At 54.2% G+C, this 18,975-nt stretch overlaps 1 protein-coding gene across 1 annotated transcript in view; it reads left to right on the forward strand.

Moving 5' to 3' along the window:
* The first annotated feature begins 1,313 nt into the window (after positions 1-1,313).
* Positions 1,314-18,975, forward strand: part of SLC6A2 (solute carrier family 6 member 2) — a 43,655-nt gene continuing 25,993 nt past the window's right edge. The window contains 4 exon segments of the mRNA XM_039881089.1: positions 1,314-1,609; positions 2,153-2,477; positions 13,401-13,532; positions 15,354-15,591. Coding sequence (XP_039737023.1) covers positions 2,204-2,477; positions 13,401-13,532; positions 15,354-15,591 — 644 coding nt within the window. The 5' untranslated portion in view covers positions 1,314-1,609; positions 2,153-2,203.

Raw genomic sequence — 18,975 nt, forward strand, 5'->3', positions numbered from 1 at the left:
GATCTGAAAAATGGAAAGACGATTCCTTTGGCGCTTTCCTCACAGGTTTGTCCAGGTGGTCCGTGGGTTAAAGGACATCGGTGTCCTTGGCGGGTGGGAACCTGTGGTTCCAGGCTCTCCTTCTTTCTGCTTCCGGTCACCCGCGCCCCGACAGCCAGGACAGACCGGACTGCCTCACTAGTTACCCCTTCCTCTTCTCTCTGCCTCCTTCCCAGAGGACATTTTGTCATCCTGGTCCCTCTAGTGAAAAATGCTCTAAACATCCCCTGGCGCCCCCATTAATTCATTCACTTCACACGCTGGTCGATGCCCTAGTATGTTTGAGGGGCTGGGAATACAGTGGAGCATAGGACGGTTAAGGTCCCTACCCTCACGGAGCTCATATGCCACTGAAGAGGAGACAGGTACTAAACAAATAAATAAACTTGGACAGTGATGTAACAACGTAATAAAATAGGGCGGTGTGATAGAGAGCAGGGTGTGCCTGAGATTTAAGTGGTCAGGAAGGGACCACTGAGATCTGAACGACTAAGGCAGAGGAAAGAGTGTACAGGTCCTGGGGTGGGTTTGAGCTTAAAGAACAGAAAGATCAGCACACCTGAGCTTGTCAAAACTCCCACCCATCCTGCTTCAGTGTTGTCACCTCTGGGAAACAGGCAGCCTTCTGTCTTACCGGATAATGCATCTACTTATCATGTTTCCTGTTTTCCCGGCTCTCCCGGATAGAATGTGAACTCCATCACCTAAGGGATTTTTGAGTGAGTCGTCCACTCATGCATCCCCGGAGCCTAGAACAGTGCCCTCTGCTCTAGAGAAGGGGTGAATGAATGAGTGAGTAGATGAATGAATAAGAGTTCTCGACCTCACAGAACAGGGGGCACGGACCTTGCTAGCTTGCCCATAACAGAGATGTAGGAGTCAGTGCTGGGCTGTGGCCTCTCAACCCAAGTCAGCTGAACAAAACCCACCCCAAGGCCTGTCAGCATAGTGTGCCGTCCTAGGCACTGAGCAGAATGTTCCCATTTAGCTGAAGGATAAACTCTAGAAGGGTAGTTTAAGAGGCCTGCCGCGGATGACAGAGAGGGTGCTGAGCCGGGTCGTTTGCTCTCCCCAGCCTTTTCCCGCCCTCCTCGCCCTCAGCGCCTAGTTCTGAGAGTCCCGCTCTCTTCTCCTGGTGGATGGCAGAGGCTGGTGCCAAAACAGCGGCGTCTGGTGCCTCCGTGCGTCCTGGAAGGGGAATACGCGCCGGGGGCCCCTGAGTCGCCACGAGCGGAGCTCCCGCCACCCCGGAGCCCGCGCCGCGCCCCCGCCCCCGCCCCTGCCCATCCCCGGCCGTGCTGTCACTCTCCATTAGTGCTAACAGGCTCCAGACGGAGCGGCCCGGCGCTGGGTTAATGCAATCGGCGCGTTACCTGGGGCTCAGGCTACATTACCAGCCCGGCCCCCTCTTGGCGCGGCCATAACCGACGAGCCCGCGCCCCGCCGGCCGCCCCGAGCCTCCGGCCACGCGGAGGAGCCCGGCTCCAGATCGCGCCGCACAGCCTGGCACGGCGAGGCGGGTCCCGGCGGGTAGGGCGCACGGCATCCGGGATCCCATCGCTGCCGACACGTGAGTGCGCCCTGCGCGCGGGACCCGGCTAGGTGGGCCGGGGCGGCCCAGGCTGGGACGCGCACAGCTGGAGTGCCAGCGAGTTTGAAGTGCAGAGGCGTCCGTGTCCGGGGAGGCTCCTGGGGCTGTTGGAGGTGGCGCAGACCCGGGCTGGGGCGACAGGCAGCCAGCTGCACCGGGCCGGGTCAACGCTCTGGGTCACCGCCCCGGGTCACCGCCCTGGGAAACCTCTACCGCTGCGTGTCCAAACCCGGTCGTTCGGACCCGAGCGGCAGCGGCCACACCAGGGAAGTGCTGCCAGGTCCCAGGCCGGACCTACAGGGAGGGCCGGGGCGGTCTCCGCCTCCAAGTTCCGTCTCCGTCCCGCGCGCCGCTACCTCTGTTTCCAAATTGTGCCAACAGACGCGCGCCTTTTTTTCTGGGAATTCCGCGTCCGCTCAGCGCACGCTGACCGAGGTACCCCCGGCGCTGGCAGGAGGTTTCGGGGACACAAGGCGGGCGGAACGGCTCAGGGACTTACATCTTTTCCTTTTATCCAAGCAGAGCCTCGGTGCGCTCCCAGGACCGCGGACGTCCCTCCCGCCAGCCGCACCCATGATTCTGGCGCGGTTGAACCCGCAGGTGCAGCCGCAGAACAGCGGGACGGACCTGGAGTCCGAGCAGCCCCTGAGGGCGCGCAAAGCCGCGGAGCTGCTGGTCTTGAAAGAGCGCAACGGGGTCCAGTGCCTCCTGGCGTCCCGCGGCAGCGACGAGCAGCCCCGGGAGACCTGGGGCAAGAAGATCGACTTCCTGCTCTCCGTGGTCGGCTTCGCGGTGGACCTGGCCAACGTGTGGCGATTCCCCTACCTCTGCTACAAGAACGGCGGCGGTGAGCCCCCTGATGGGCTGGGGGTGTGGGACTCGGGAGGCTACCTGTCCGTAGCGGTGTCAGGGAGAGGAGCTGGGATACGCACGGGAGGAGAGGAGGAAGCACGTGGGCAAGTCTGGGGCGTAGGAAGGGACTGGACAGGGCTCACGCACGAAGCATTGGCGTCCCGCATGGAAGAGGGAAATCGAGGCGCGAACACGGACTGATAGGCGCGTGGGGCACCAGGACGGACTGGGGCACCAGGCTGGGTGAGGAACCCTGACTTTGATGGTCCGCGAGAAGGGAGGCGATTTGGAGAGCTCTGGAAGGGGCGCAGGCGGTGACAACCAGGCACGCGGTGTCCCTAAATCCAGCACTCTGAGCTTGATGGAGGACTTGGGCTCTCTGAAGCCACTTGGGAAGCCCTGTGCTCTTGGGGACAGAGATTCTGGAACAGAGTCACTCGAAGAGAAACTAGAGTCAGAGGGACTCCGCTGGCAGTTGGTGCTGGTCGGCTGCAGGGGCCAGAGCGCCCAGCCTGGGTGGGTTTGGTTCAGTAGGTCTCAGGAGCTGGCCTGGATGATGGAACCGAGGCTCCACCTCCTGGGGTCCTGGCCTCACGGCAGGCAGGGCGGATTGCATCAGGGGCCTAGAAAATGGGCGTAGCAGCCAGACTCTCTTCCTTTTCCTCTCCCCCTGCTGAGTGACAGTTTACCCACCTGTCCTGGGATGAGAGCCTAGAGATCAACTACAGCCCAGCCAGGTGGCAGAGCCCTGTGGGGAGCAGCCTAGGGGACAGGATGTGGGGTGCTATGGCTCTAGCTAGCTCCTTCCTGAGGGCCTTTGCTCCTGGGCACCTGAACCCCCTAGTCCTGCCCATTGGCTGTGATGAACTCAGAGGTGCCCTGCAGAGAGCTGACCTACAGGAAGAAGGTGGTGAAAGGGGCTCAGCTCTGGAATTCTCTCTCTATCCACTAGACCATCCTGCCTGGCAGGGCCTCAGAGGGAGGCAGGATGACAGTTTGGAGCTGGGTGAAGGGCAAGCTCATGCCCTTGTCCCATAGGGCCTGGGACCCAGCAGTTTGCTTCAGCGTGTACTCTAGACACATGCTTCTCACTGTGGGAGAGAAATGGGAACCAGAAGTGAAACTTTCATATTTTGCTCCTGCAGCTTCTCAAGGGTTTCTGGTCAGGTTTAAGCACTCTGGCCATTTGCACCCAAGAAGGGAGGAAATGAAGATTCTATGCCATTTTAGCAGGCAGGGAGATAACGAATGAAAGACAGACAGAGACACCCTGGGATGTGCCATCCAGCTTGTCCTCGGTGACCATCTTAGACTGCTTGTCCCTATGGAGTGGAAGACTCCATCATTAATCAACAATATTTACTGGGTTCCTCTCGAAGTGAGGCCCAGTGCTGGCTCTGCAGGGGTCACCTAGATGTATGAACTACCCTGTCCGCCTGCCAGGAGCTTCAGTCACCCAGGGGCTTCATTGTCATGCTGCTACAAGTCATTTTTATTGTTATAAGTGTTTGTTGAAACTAAAAGCACCCCAGATGGCCAGTTGGACAGATCAGCTAGATGGATAGCCTGGGCCTTTTACTGACACTGTGTGCTCACTAGGCCATTGCCGCTAACACAGAGAGTGCCTGCTATATGCAAGGTGACATATCAGGTGCCTAGGGCACAAAACAGAGCCACTTTGCCACAGGTTCCAATTTTTAAGTGAAGTTGGCTGGAAGCCCTGTCTCCTGGGCTTACTAGCTCTGCGCGTAGCTCATTCTGAATTGTTGGGTCATCTGTCTTTTTGTGGGTCTGTCTCCACAACAGGCTGGGGCACCTAGACAGCAGAGAAGTAGCTTTTTCACCCCTGTATTTCTAGTGCTCAAATAAGGCCTAGGTCTTGGGAATGTGGTAGAAGATACCCAGCAGACTTCTTGAGCGAGTGCATTCATGAAATGGCCCAAGCCCTCGAGGATCTAGCCGTTCCAAACACGGCGGAATCCCTGGCGGTAACTAACAGTGAGGCGCATGCGCTGTGGGGGTGGGGCCGGCAGCCTGGAGATGGGGGGCCTTAGCCATGGAGTCCTGGGTTCCAACTTCTAGCTCTGTGGTTTTGGGTGACTTTCCAAGCCTCAGTTTCCTCATTTATCGAATGGAAACAGTGGCGTTCCACTCAGAGGCTTGTCGTGAGGACCAAATGCCTGCAGAGAGCCTGGCATGGAGGACGGCCTTAGTGAAGGAAGCTGCCGCTGCCTCTCAGCATCATGATGGTGATGTGTGAAGTGGGTGGGGGAGGTGGCAAGCACTCTAAAGAGCTAAAGAGGGGCTGCTTGGGTGAGACTCGGAGGAGGTGGGCTGTGGTTGGAGCTCAGCTCCTCGGGATGGAAGAAGTATGGACAAGCCTCGGGAAGAAAGGCAATATTCAACTGTGCACGCAGGATCAGCTCAGAGCCTGCGAGCACAGGCTGCAGGGCAAGCTGGGGGAGCTTGGGGTGGAGAGGCGAGTTGGGGCCGGGCGGCGGAGACCTTGAATGCCAGGCTAAGGGGTGGGGAAGCGCTACCAGCGAGTTTCCGTTTCTGGCTACGAAGTCCACGGTCGGCACAGCAGAGCAGTGCGGTCCCCGCCCCTCTGGGGGATGCTCAGCGGGCCCCTTCTGGGCTTTATCTCTGCTGAGACCTCCAGGCTGCTCTTTGTGGATAAGTTCTCATCCGGTAATTCCGTAGTCAGCCCTAGAGATGGGCAAGCAGGCTAGTGCATGGGGATCGTGTAATTGTGGAAGAGGCCAAAAGTTCGAATCTCAGCTCTGTTACGCTGGGCACGGCACAGCCCCTCTCTGAGCCCAAGTTCCCCGCTATAGCTGGAGGTGAACTTAGATGAGCCCCAAGACCCAGCCCTCTCCTGGCCCCACACTGCACTCGAGCCGGAAGACTCTGTTTGTTGACAGCCCGTGTGCTCTTCTGGTGCCAGTCTTAACACGATAGCTTCAAAATCCAGTCGTTCACGCTGGTCCAGACTCGAGGGTGTTTTGAATTTGTAAAGGTGCTAATGGTTTAGGCCGCCGGCTAATTTTCCAAATGAATTCCTGGAAGACATCATCCTGTCTGGTTATCTTCCTGTAGGCCAGCTGCTGGGGTGCGTGGGTGCAAGAGGCTTCCTTAGAAATTCCAGGGCTTCATTCAAAACCCTCTCAAATGTGGAGGCAGTGCCAGGCAGTGGGGCCGATTCCAGGGTTCTAGATTCTCCCTCTGTACCTGTGGCCTTGGACCTGGCTTGTCCTGGTCTCTGGGGGTGGGGGTGGAGGTGGGTGGGTCCCCATGTCTTCCTACCAGCCAGGGAACAGGCCACTGTGAATTAGCCTTTGCAAATGGCTTCTGCCATTTGAGACATGTCTTGCCAACCCGCTCTGAGATTTAAGTTCAGACAGACCTGGGTTTGAACCCGGGCCTGACAGGCTACTTGTCCTCTCTGGGCCTCTGTTTCCTTGTGCAGAAAAGGGGAATCAACGCATCATCTCGCAGGGTGTTCTGGCATCACAGAGGATATAGGCAAAGGACTCAAAACAGTGCCTGGCACATAGTAGCGGCTCAGTGAGTGGAGTCGTTACTATTATTTTTCGTTCAGTGACTTTTGACCATGGGTTAGACCTAAGAGTGGGGTAAGGTCCTGACTTTGGGGGGAGCAGAACTGATTCTAGGAGGAAATTGATGAAGGGAAATAGGGCTGGAAGTAGTCATGCTCGAGTCTGGTGGACGTAAGAGCCAAGACGGGGCATCACTCCATATTCCGAGAGCCTAACCTTGTCTCTCTGTAGTTGCGTCATCTGGAGAATGGGGATTAACATTTTTCCTGTTTTCATGAGGCCCTATGTGGTGCTCGGTCCCCAATGGGGCTCTCCTCCTTCCCCAAGTCAGCTCAGATTCTCATTGCCCTTTAGAGCCATCTTGGCCAAAAGAGTTGGGGTTGTTGAGGTGGTGCGTGGTACAGAGGGCAGGAATTTGCAAACTCGGTGCCCTCACATCTGGCCTGGCTGCGAGAGGGCCATCTATACCCCCAAGCTTGCCAAACCGAGTTCAGCTCAGATGCACATGAGGCAGCCAGCTGTTGAGGCCCTTCGGATGACGAGTTTGCAGGAATGAGGTACTCGTCGGGGGCTGGAGCTGAGACCTTGATCTGAGGTCACCAGCATGATTTGGCCCATTGCTCTGAGCTGGCCAGAAAGATCTAGAGGGGCTGTTTCCAGCAAGATGGGATTTTACGGGGATAAATATTACATCTTGCCCTGAGGTCCCAAACCTAACTGCCTAAATGAGGATTAGGTCACAGCTTGAGTGGAGAAAGGCCCCGGGGAGTTCATTAGCTTCATTCTCTGTGTGACTCACTGCTGGGATCCATTTATTTAACCAAAAAAAAAAAAAAAAAAAAAATTTTTTTTTTTTTTTTACTAAATGCCCATCATATGCCAGGAATGTCAAGATGAGCAAAAGGCAATCCCTGCCTTTAGGGAGCTCATAGTCTATTGTAGCTATCCTAAAAATTCATGTCAGTTTTGATTCTATTACTGGAGGTATTATATCCCAAGTGAGGAAGGTGAGGTCCTGCTCTGTTCTTTGTAGGTTATATTTCCCTCTAATTTGTTCCTTTCAAAGAAACCAAGATGGAGGAGATGGGAAGCCAGAACATTTGCAAAGTGACAGCAAAGGGAGATGTCCCAGGAAGATGGGTGATCCCAACACCCATTTCCCTGAGTTCCACGCCCACTGCCCTCCTTAGAGGAGAGGGGTCCATCTATCAGGGGAGTGGCTCTGTTCCCTCACTGGGGCTGTTCCCAGGTCTCAGCGCTAAGGCCCAGAAGTCAGGTGGGAGGACCCAGCGTGAAGGGGAGGGAGTGACCCCGTGTGGGGCCAAAAAAAGCCAGCTGCCATCACTTTGTGTGGCAGTCCCTCCTGGAGCAGCCGGGACCTACCTGTACAGATGCTCCTGGCTGGTCTCAGTAAAATGTAGGGGCAGGAGCGGAGGGGTGTAAGGCCCCACTTGCACTGAGGTGACAGAAACCCTGAGGCCAGCGGGCAGGGCCCACAGTGGCTGCTGAGGACCCCAAAGGGAAGATCAGTCTTGGGGAGGAAGAGACACAAGATGACACCACATGGCTCAGGGTTGGCCAACTGGAAGGATCAGGGCTGGGTTTATTATAGGAACTGGCGTGTTCCCTACACAAACGACCACGGGACACTGGCTGTCGAACTGGCAAAGACTCAGAAGGGGACCCTACGCCTGACACCCGGGGCACAAAGAATTGCTTTGTTTTGTTCTCCATGGCTCTGAAGGAGAGTGCGGGGTTGGGGGTGGGGGGAGAGGGCGTAGGTGGAGGCTGCAGCAGGAGGGCTGGAGAGAAGGGGAGGAGGCAGTGCCAACCAGAGGGGTTGGGCTCCCAGCAAAGCCTCAGCTGGTCACGGGAACTCGGAAGCCACGAGGGCCCTCCAGACTTGTCCTGAGTTGGGGTGCAGGGACGGGGACTGTATGCCCTGGTATTGATCAGTTATTGGATGATGCCACATGCTCTGGGAAAGGGTTGTGGCCTTGAGCAAGGTGGCCCTCTTCAGTTAGGCAGTTCCCGAAAACTGACAGCTGAGGCCCGAGCAGTGCCCTCTGCAGGGCACAGGTCCTCATTCCTGAAGAGGACCTGGGTAGCACTGTGGGGGCCCTTTTAAGCATGGGGCTGGAGGTGGTGGGGGTGTTACACTTGCCCGTGGTCAGCAGTACGTTTGGATACAAGCCTCACTTGGGACAGTGACATGAGGCATCCAAGGAGCTGCCTCAAAGTCCTCTGTGCCGGCCAGCTTCCAGCAGGCGTGCCTGGCTGTGCTCTGCAAAGGCCCCGGCCACCTTCAACCACTGACGCCCCTCGGCTTGTGGTTTCCAGTTTAGACGTGTGTCCCATCTGTTTCCGAGAGGGATGGCGGCACGTGGCTCCCATTTACAGAGCACCTACTCAGTGCCAGGTGCTCCTCCGTGATCGCTGATTATCACGGCAAACCAGCAACACAGGTGTTCCCCACCCCACTTACGAAGAGGGAGCTAAGGCTCTGAGAAGTTGCATTCACTCGGGGTCACATAGCCAGAAATAGCAGGATGCGGGGGAGGGGCAGAACTGTCCCTAGATCCAGGCAAGGCGGTAAGAGAAGCATCATTTTTATTTAAACACTGCATTCTTCTGGCAGCAAATGTGTGGGGCTTTTCCCCACGCTGGCCCATTCTCCAGCACTAAGGACACCGGCCTTGTGTCCTACAACTCAATTCTGACACTATCTACCTGGAGCGAGCACAGACTCCACGGGTTAAGGGCTCAGTCCCACAAGACTGTCCCCACTTCAGACGCCGGTCACGAGCCCCAAGTTGTCACCCATGCTCCTGACCAACCAGCTATAAATCTGGAGTTCATAAGTCCCCCTCTTTACATTTGATAATTTGCTGTAATAGCTCGGAGACACTTACCTGCATTTACCAGTTCATTACGAAGAACACGATAAAGGATACAGTTTGAAGAGGATGAAGAGGTGGTTAGGGCCAAATCTGGAAAGGTCCAAAGTGCGGGAGACTCTGTGCCCATGGAGTCAGGGTGCACCCCACTCCTGGTGGGCGCATTCACCAACCTTAAACTCCTCCCAACGCCGTCGCTCCCGGACCTCACGGCAGCGTCCCCACGTAGACATGGCTGCCCGTTCGGGTAGCCCCGGAGGGTAGGGGTTGCGGCTGAAAGTTCCAAACCTGTCATCACAGCTGTGTCTTTCTGGGGACCGGGCCCCATGCAGGAGCCCACCAAGAGTCTCTTTACGAGAACAAAAGACACTCCTATCACCCAGAAAATTCCAAAGGACTTAGGGGCTCAGTGTCAGGCACTTCTCTATCAGCCCCATTCCTCAGAGGTTACAAGAGTTTTAAGGGCTCTGTGTCAGGAACCCAGAGCAGAGGCTATATATATATATATATATTATTTTCTTATGATGCCACAGGGGTCTGTCCCGGACCCTGTGCTTTAGAGAGCCCCCCGCTCTGCCCTCCAAATCTTCTCACCTGGTCAAGGCCAAGAGGGCCTCCCACCCCCCACCACGCTCCAGATAACTGGAGTTCCCCGCCCAAGCGCCCCAACCCCCTCTGGGTCTGTGTGGGCCTTCCGCCTGGCTCCTTCTTCTGGAACGTGAACCGTGCTATGACTTGGCCCAGCCCCAGGCCCGAGGGGGAGGCCAGAGGCCCATTATCCGCAGAGGCTGTGGACGGAGCTTGGACAGATGGGCGTGAGAGCCACACGCATGCGCAAAAGCCCTTACACAGGTCTGGACGGAGCCCGGGTGGGGCGGGAGGGGCGAGGGGCACACGGGCTCACCAGGCCGACATATGCCAGTGCCCAGCACCAAAAGCTGAGGTTTCCAAACTCGAACTTTATACGGGACCGTTACAGAGGTCTAGTTACCAAGTAGGAGGGGAGAACGTGGTTTAGTGAGCAGCTGTAGCCTAATGTGTCACCTCTAAATCTGCAGACATGTGCAGCGCAGATCTCGATGTGTGCCTGTGTCCCCAGCCCAGCACATGTCCGGGTCAGCCCGCTGGGAGCAGCGCTATCTCCTGTTGAAATCTCATCCTCTCTTGCACCTGGTGTTTACTCTGCCCTTGGGATGTTTAGAGAGGAGGGCCAAACCTGGCTGCCCTAGGCATTGGCCAAGGTTTTCTTGGGACTCTGGCGAAAGCTGGCCGCAGTGATAACCCATAAGCTGAGCTGCGGGTACCAAAGGGACATTTCAGTGGGTTTTTGCTTCTTAACATGTCAGGGTGTGGCCAGGATTCAGTTTGTGGATTCGAGCCCTCAACAGTCTGGGACGCGGGTCCAGCTAGGTCTCAGGGGACCCTCCTCTCTGTCCTGCAGCCCCTCCCTGGTCACACTCCCTCTTCCTCCCCTCGATTCTCCACCAGACCTGGTCCCTACCGCCTCCTGCTGAGCCCCCTCCTGCAGGCGCTCCCCTTCCCTTTCCTGGGGTCCTCCTTACCCAAACAAGCTCTGCTCCAGCTCAGAACTTGGCGACCACTGGGCTTCCCTTCCTGAGAACTCAGCATTGGCCCAGAGGGTTCCAGAACCACTCTGAGACCAGTAGGGTTCCTCCCTCATGGGAGGGTGTCAGGCAGTGTGTGTTGGGCTAGAGGTGATGGACAGATGCTTTTTTTTACTAAATCTACCTGAAGGCCACTAGTCGGAACTGCTTTCACAGTTGGCAGTGGTTTTCCTCGTGTGTGTGTGAATGTGTGAGTGTGTCTGCGTGCGGAAGTTCATGTGTACATCACACACCCTTGGCTGGGACTCCCAGCCAGCACGAGGGGAGATGAATTTCAGACGGGGCATTTCACCTACCTGTGGGCAGTGCCACCCAGAGTTTCAGAGTTAAGAAAACTGGCCAACGTGAGATGCCCGGTTAGTTGGCTGCTGTTGCTTTTTCCTTCCTTGTGGAAAACGACGTGGAGTCACCAGTGGCAAACTGGTGCCAAGACCTGAACTGTGACTCCTGGCTTTTTCCTTCCCCATAGTCCCTGAGGCCACTGACTTCTGTCTCCAGGCCTATTAAACAGTTTAGTGTGTCTATTTCCCCTAGTTTCTGGCTCCAGGCCCCCAAGGGGAGTGACAGGTGGCCATGAGGCAAAGTGAAGCTCAGACAAATCCAGCTTTGAAACCAGGCTGCATCCTTACTAGTTTGGACAAGCAACTTGGCCTTTTTAAGTATCAGTTTCCTCGTCTATTAAATGGATTCGTCATAATTATCTCTCGGGGATAGTTTTAAATGAACAGTTATGTGGAACCTTAGTGTGTGGCTTGGTATGTGACAGAAGCTCAGTAAATGGTCTTGTTACTTTCACCGCCACCGCCTCTCTCCGTCAGCATCGCCAGCATTGCATTATTGTCGACAGTGTGGACAGACGTGGGTTCACGGGCCAGACCCGCCTTCTCTGTGTGGAGGGACCAGGGTGCAGATCGAAAGCCAGAAATGTGGCGAGGAAGAGATAGGTAGGCGTGTGGCTGTTTCAAAGAAGTCCAGCCTGGAGCAGGGGCCGGAGCATTAGACCAGCCTGTGACCAAAGACTAGGTGGCTCAGGTGGCCCCAGACCCCCAGTTTCAGAACACCTCCTCCGCCGAGACTGTCCTTAATCTAGGCTGGAATGTTCTGGAATCTGTAGAATATATTGAGAATGGTTCTGAAGCTCTGGAGCCAGGCAGACCTGGGTCCAAATCCCAGACCCATCACTTACCAATTGGGTGAGCTTGGCGAAGCCACTTAATTTTTCCAAGTCTCAGTTTTCTTCTCTGAAAAATGGGTATAGCAGTTGCTGCCTCAGATGGTCTCTGGGAAGAGTAAATGGAGTCGCAGATGCCCAGTGCCCAGTGCCTTGCTTGATACCAGGAGGTGCTCACGTCCCAGGAGCTTCTTCCCTACTGTTCACCCTGCTGGTCCATCTCCCGCTACAGAAGGCGCTGGGTCTAAGAGCACTGGAGCCAGCCTTTCATACTTTGTCCCTAACAGCCCTGGGCTTGCTGGGAAGAAAGTGGAGGACTGATCCTCTGAGGGGCTGGGTGAGTTTGACCCTGGGTGTCATGTGACAGCCACAGTTCTCTGCTAGCTTGGAGCCTGAGTTTTCCCATCTGGAAAATGGAGGTAGTAATAATCTTTGAGTTTTAGGGTTGTTGAGAAGACTGAATGAGGCATTGTGTGGAAATTGCCAGAAACTCCGTAGGGGATATTATATTTCTGATGTTATTATCCTTAAATATTTTCCAATTTCTGCGCTTTCCTGGTGTGGGTGGGACAGAGAGTGTTTGGTTTCCAAGGTTACAGCATCTCAGCCAAAGGCCAGTGGCCAGAGGAGTGTGCCTCTGGCCTGGCCACCACCAGCCATGTCAGGAAAAGGGGCTGGCGTTTCGCTTCGGTCGAGCTTTGCCACCTGGGCTGACGGGCATGTGTCCCAGTGAGTCACCTCACAGCGTCAGAGCCCGCTAAGCTCACCCTAGACTTCCAGGCACACGGAGAATTGTTTCTAGAACTCAGCTGTGTCTAATGCCCCCAGGAATTCTCCCAGGGATCAAGAGCTGCCCATTGCCAAGGGACCCCTCTACTTCCTGCGATGCTCCAGGGCGGCACCCTCCCTGGCCAGAGACGTGTGCCTGTGACCTCTTTGCTCCAGTGTCTATTTACCTTCAACTGCCTGATTTCGAATCCTGCTTCTGTCACTTACCAGCAGTGCAAACAGGACCTAGTCAACTTCCTTCTCTGCCCTCAATTTCCCAGGGCGGGGGGATGGAATGACCATCTGGTTATGTCTGTGAGCTATTGTGAGGCTAAGAAGAGTCCAGTGAGATGAAGTTTGGGAAAGCCCTGTGTGACCTTAAAATGACATAGGTGTGAGCAAAATGGGAAACTCGATCCCATGTCACTTTGGGCACTGTCTCTCCCTCTCTGGTCTCAATTTTCTTACCTATTAAAGGAAAGGTTTGGGGCAGTTGGCATTCTCCAAAGCGATGATTCATGAAAGAAAGAAATTTGGTACAGACCGCACCTGCCAACCTCACCGTGGCACTTCGCAGTGTGTGCTGGCGTGTTGAAGGCCAGGTGAATCGTGCAAGAACACGCCTATTTAGCTCGGATTAACCTAGATTTTACTAAATTGATTACAGAACCTCAAAATTATAATTATTACTACTACTACAACTATTATTACTGTTAAGATGATTTTTACTAATTGTCCCGTGTAACTCTAGGTACCTACTGCACAGTAGCCCTTGGGAAGTGAGCAGATAAATGAGGACCCCCCGAGGCTCTGGCCAACATTGACCCAGGCACCCCATGGGCCAGATCTGGGCTGCACGGGGTCTAGGGGCTCACGCCCTGCCTCTCTGTCCTCCAGGTGCCTTTCTGATCCCGTACACACTCTTTCTCATCATCGCTGGGATGCCTCTGTTCTACATGGAACTGGCTCTGGGCCAGTACAACCGAGAAGGGGCGGCCACAGTGTGGAAGATCTGCCCGTTCTTCAAAGGTAAAGAAATGGGTCTGGGAGAGTCAAAAGTTGTCCAGAGAGACTTCCTTGGTGCCCCTGGAGAATCTGCTCCACGGGTGGGATCTGAGGTCGACCAGCTATTGGCAAGGTCAAGCATGTCCACCATTTAAAGTTACTTGGAGAGCATTCAATGTTTCAGGAATAGCTTCAGCCTAGAAAGTATGGAAACCTGGGGTCCAATCCAGGCTCTGTAGCCGAGTGATCAGTGGGTGTCTGTTTCTTATATGGAAAATACAGACGTGTTAGAAGTACCCAGCTCACAGGCCACTGCTCTCCCCTCTTGCTCCCACGGCAGAGGTGATAAAGTCATTATAAACCTTTGTGGGCTCAGCCAGAAAGCTGCCTCACAGTCCATAATGCAACAGCCACAACTAATTGATCACAGCTGGGATATAAGATGAAGCTTGCATTTGGGACGTAGGATGCATCTGGAGAAAGTGGCCATAGTGACTGCCATTTATTGGCCCCTATACAGCTGTCAGAGGGTGTGGAGTAAGAATTAGTGTCTCTCAAGCACTGTTAGGGAACTGGGTCCAGATGGCACTGAGCACCAGTGTGACTCCTGCGAGCCTCTTCTCAGCTGGCGTGAGTCTCTGAGTCCCTTCTATTATTTAGTCCTGTAGTAGATACAGGCTGGAGGCTTCTAAAACACGTGTATTAGTTAGGAACTTTTTGTTTAATTTCCAGAAATCCCATTGAAAATGGCTTGAATATAAAAGAGAATTTATTGGTTTATGAGACAGTAAAGTCCAGGGGTTTCTTATTGGCTTCAGGTATAGCTTGATCCAGGTCCTTGAATAATGTTTTCTGGAATCTCTCTTGATTTCTCTCAAGTTTGTTTTCATCAGTGTCAGCATCGGTCTCAGGCATTCTTCTCAGGTGCTAGCAGAGCTGGCCATCAGCAACGAGATTAAATCTTACCAAGTTTAACAATGACAAAATTTTAAAAACCGCCCTATATAGCTTTATTAAATGTCCCAGAAAGGACCCTCATTGGTTTCACTTGAGTCACATGCTCATCTAGCAACCAATCACTGTAGCTACGGAGAAGCCGAACTCTGATTGGCTAGGCTTGAGTCACATGCCTACAGCTAGCTCAACAGAGTGAGGGATTAGCCTCATCCAAACCTTACATGTTAAGAATGATTAAGGCTACTCCCTTAGAACAATGCTATACAGGCAAAAACTCTGTCTCCTGTAGGCAAAAGCCATCGAACTGGCCCTGAAGGAGCATTTTTCTGATACATTCGGGAAGATGAGATTGGCACATAAAGCAGGTAGTTGAAAATAGGACCCAGAGAACTTCACACAGGGCCGAATTCCTGATGGGTAGTGCTTGTTTGGGGTTCCCCAGAAGCAGATCCTGAGACAAGGAGTTCAGTGTAAGGAGTTATTTTGGTAGGTGATCCCAGAGAGCACCAGTAGGGGAGAGGAACAGGGACACAGCCAATAAGCCAGATCCACCACGGGCCAGGAGCTCAATCCCACTGGGGGAGAGTGTTAAGATGCCTCAGTGTTCTCCTCCCCCCAGGGGGCAAGGGAGCGGGGATACTTTTGCTCCACTGCCCAATGCACCTGCTCTGTGGGGGCACTAAAGTCCGGGCACACCTGGCCTGCCTGGTGTGCTCCAGTGGCAAGAGACCGCATTCAGGTAAAGCGGTGGCAGGCGCCTAGGGAGTACAGCTGTGGCTCTGACAATCTGCTACTGGAGTCGGGTGGCTGGAGCCAGCTCCCCGGGAGAGCTGGCCCTGGTGTGAGCCTGGAAGCCCCTGCCTGACCTACCCCCCCGCCCGCACCCAGGAGTTGGCTATGCCGTGATCCTCATCGCCCTGTACGTCGGCTTCTACTACAATGTCATCATCGCCTGGTCACTCTACTACCTCTTCTCCTCCTTCACCTTCAACCTGCCTTGGACTGACTGTGGCCACGCCTGGAACAGCCCCAACTGCACCGACCCCAAGCTCCTCAACGCCTCCGTGCTGGGCAACCACACCAAGTACTCCAAGTACAAGTTCACACCGGCGGCAGAGTTTTACGAGTAAGTCATCCCGCACTCATCCTGTTCGCAGGGGCACACCGAGACCTGTGCTGCGTCGGCCCTGAGCCCAAAGCTCAGGAAGCCACAGGAGACGAGGGGACATGCCACTGTAGACTGAGCTGCCACCAGGGGCCTGACCCAGGACAAAAGAGTGGACATAAAACACATTTTAGGGGGCATAATTGCTCTTAAACCAAGAATGTGGTAGAAAGTGATCGTGGGGGGAAAAGGTGATCAGGGAGGGCCTCTGTGAGGAGGTGTCTCAAGAACTGATGAAGTCAGCCAGGGGGACATTTGGGGCTCTGCCGGCAGTCAGTCTGATCTTGAAGCTGTCGTCTGGCCCACCCCAGAAGCTGCTTTCTCTCTCTGGGGCTTCCACGGGGTTCAGTTGCTGGAGTTTGTAAGCGAGCTCAGGGAGATTTCTTGGACCCTGTATGCATGAGAGGCACTGGCTGGTGGTGGAAGACAGAACATCATTAAAAAAAGTCATTCTTTATGCTGAAGTAATTTTGGACACAGAAAAGTTGCACAAGTTGTACATAAAGCTCCCGGATACCCTCCGCCCAGCCTCCCCTACTGTGACACCGTAGATAACAATAGCGCCACGACTGGATCAGAAAACTATTACTGATATACTATTAACTAACCCATTAAAGACCTTTTCTGAATTCACCTGTTTTTCCAGTACCATGCTTTTCTGGTCCAGGGTCCAGCGTGGAGTCCCCATGTGGCATCTAGTTATCCCAGATTTGGCTGGGAGAGCTGTGGTTTGCTGATCCCTGGTCCAGAGCAAGGCTGCCCAGTAAAACTTTCTGCGTTGATGGAAGCGCTCTGTATCTGCCTAGTCCAGTCCAGTAGCCACTCAATACATGTGATCATCGGGCGGTTGAAACGTGGCCAGTATGACCGAGGAGCTGAACTTCTAATTTTATTTGATTTCATTAACTTACCTTTTAAATAGCCACTCATGGCCAGTGGCTACCATATTGGACAGTGCAAATCTAGAGTATGAGAAGAAAAATTCACAAAGAACAAACCTTTGGGGTCAGTATCCTTCAGTCTTGCGTAAGCTGAGGACCTGGGAATGAGGCCCGGTTACCCAGAGATAGGTGACTTCGGGTCGTTTCCATCCCCGCTAGCTCAGAGCAGTGGGGTCAAGGAGATTCGGTTTGGTTAAAAGTGGCCTCTGGAAAGTCAGCCGCCTCCTGGGGCTCAAAGAAATTTGAGGTTCTCAGGACCCTGGACCTGTGTGTCCTTCCGTGTCCATCTATATTTCCTATAGATTTTAGCAGGCATGTGCGTTTCAGAATTTTAAGGGAGAGGGTCCATGGTTATCATTGAATTCTAAATGTGTCTCCAGCCCCCAAAGGATCGGAGACAATGCTGTCGCTTAAAGTGAGCGTCTTTTTAAGTCACAGCATCCTTCCTGTGTTCTTCGCTATCGCACGAACAGCTGATCACTCGCCATGCACTCCAGGCTTTCTGCTAACTTCCTTGTACGCATTGCTTCCATTTAAGCCTCCCACCAAGCCGATGAGGTTTCTGTAGCCCTTATCCTTGTGGCACATGCCGGGAGGCTGTGAATATGAGCTTCCTTTTGCAGACGAGACCATAAATCACCGGCCCTTGGCCACACAGCTAGTACAGTGCAGAGCCGAGACTTGGACCAGGGCAGCTTGCTCTTTTAGGGACCCGAAAGTGAGCGCCTCTCTACACTGTGTGCCCGAGAAGCTGTCTCCTTACCCTACACGCATCCTTGCCTGGCAGCGAGACCCCAAAGCCCGCAGTCTTAACCTCTGTGTTCCATTGGATTCGAACCTTAATGGTTGTTATTATTCAGAAATACTGTCAGTCACGACTAACATTTATCCAGTTTAGATGAGGTCCCAGCCATTGTGCAAAGTGTCTTTTCTGTACTGTTCTTTAATCTTGACCACTGCGGTCTAAAATTATTCTTACTTTATGAATGAGGAAGCAGGCACAAGCAGTAAGTGACTCGTCTGAGGTCACACAGTGCAAAAGTAGCATTTGAGGGTGGTTTGAACTCAGGCAGCCTGGCTCCAAAGCCCGTGCTCTTAGCCCAGCGATGCTAAACCTTGACTGCACCTTGGTACCACCCGGAGAGCTGTCAGACAAGACACGTTGACGCCCAGCCCCTGCGCACAGAGATTCTGATTTCGTAGGTCAGCGTGCAGCCAGGGCACAGGGACTTTTATTCATAGCTCCTCCCAGATTCTCACAGCCAGCCAAGGTCGAGGGCTCCTGTCTCAGCCACTGTACTGTCCCGTCTCAGTCAGAATGAGACTCTTGCTGGGGTCAGGCTGGCACCCCTACAGTGTCATGGAAAATAAAATCTAGAGCCTTCTTCATTCTCCTAGAGCAGCATCGCCTCAGAAAAGCACAGAACCACTGGAGCGCTTGTGGGTGGAGGTTTTGGGATTTCCTGGTTTAGGAGTGAGGTTTGGACCAGACACGTGAAGCAAAGTGAGGCCGAGGGTGCTGCTCAAACGCGTAGTAGGTTCCAGCTTCCCCCTTTCTCACCTCATGGGAAAAGAAAAAGCCCGATTTTCCATCTTGCTCAAACCCTTGTCCTTGCAAACTGTAATGGAAGACGAGAGCCTCACCTCCGATCCGGTTATCACTGGGTCCCTCCTCTGACGTCTTAACCGCCCCAGACACCCCGCAGGCAGGGAAGCGAGCTGGGCTGTTGAGACCCAGGTTATCCCTACACTCCCTCCAGGCTTAGCTACGAGCAGAATGTGGTGAACAAAGATGGCCGAAGGGGCTTGGGGACACGGTGGGGAGAGCATGGAGGCTGACTTCTGTCCTGCAGAGCTCCCCTCTGTCTCCTCCTGCCCTTCTCTCTCCTCTCAAGCCCTCCTCCTCCCCTGGGCTTCGTAGCTACCACGGGCCGGGCCGGACACCACGCATCCCTTCACACCCAAGTCCCATTTAGTCTTCGGAATTCACGTTGGTGAAACTTATTCCCATTTTACAAAGAAGAACGTGGAGGCTCGGGTTTTAGGTAAGTGGCAGAGCCAGGACGGGGTCAAGGCCCTCGCCCCACACGCAGGCCTCTCTCCTGCCTGTCTGCTCGTCCGCGATGGGGCGTGTCCGGGACGGGCCTGCGGGCGTCTCTGCTAGCAGACAGGAATCCATCCGTGGCATCTCTTTCTCACCTGGAGCCGACTTCTGTGAGCTTCTCAGTCACTAAGTCATGAGCGGCCTCTGGATTTTTCTTTAAATGGCACATGGCCCTTTTATCCAAATGTTTCTGCTTTAAAATCATTATCCTCTCTCAGTCTGGAGACCCATCAAGGAGGACTCCCAGTGCCAACCCTGAGGAGGTTAGCTGTTTCTCTGTAATCAGAGCCTGTTGGCCAA

This window comes from Pteropus medius, unplaced genomic scaffold, assembly GCF_902729225.1.
Source record: "Pteropus medius unplaced genomic scaffold, Ma_sr-lr_union100, whole genome shotgun sequence".
Lineage (NCBI taxonomy): Eukaryota > Metazoa > Chordata > Mammalia > Chiroptera > Pteropodidae > Pteropus > Pteropus medius.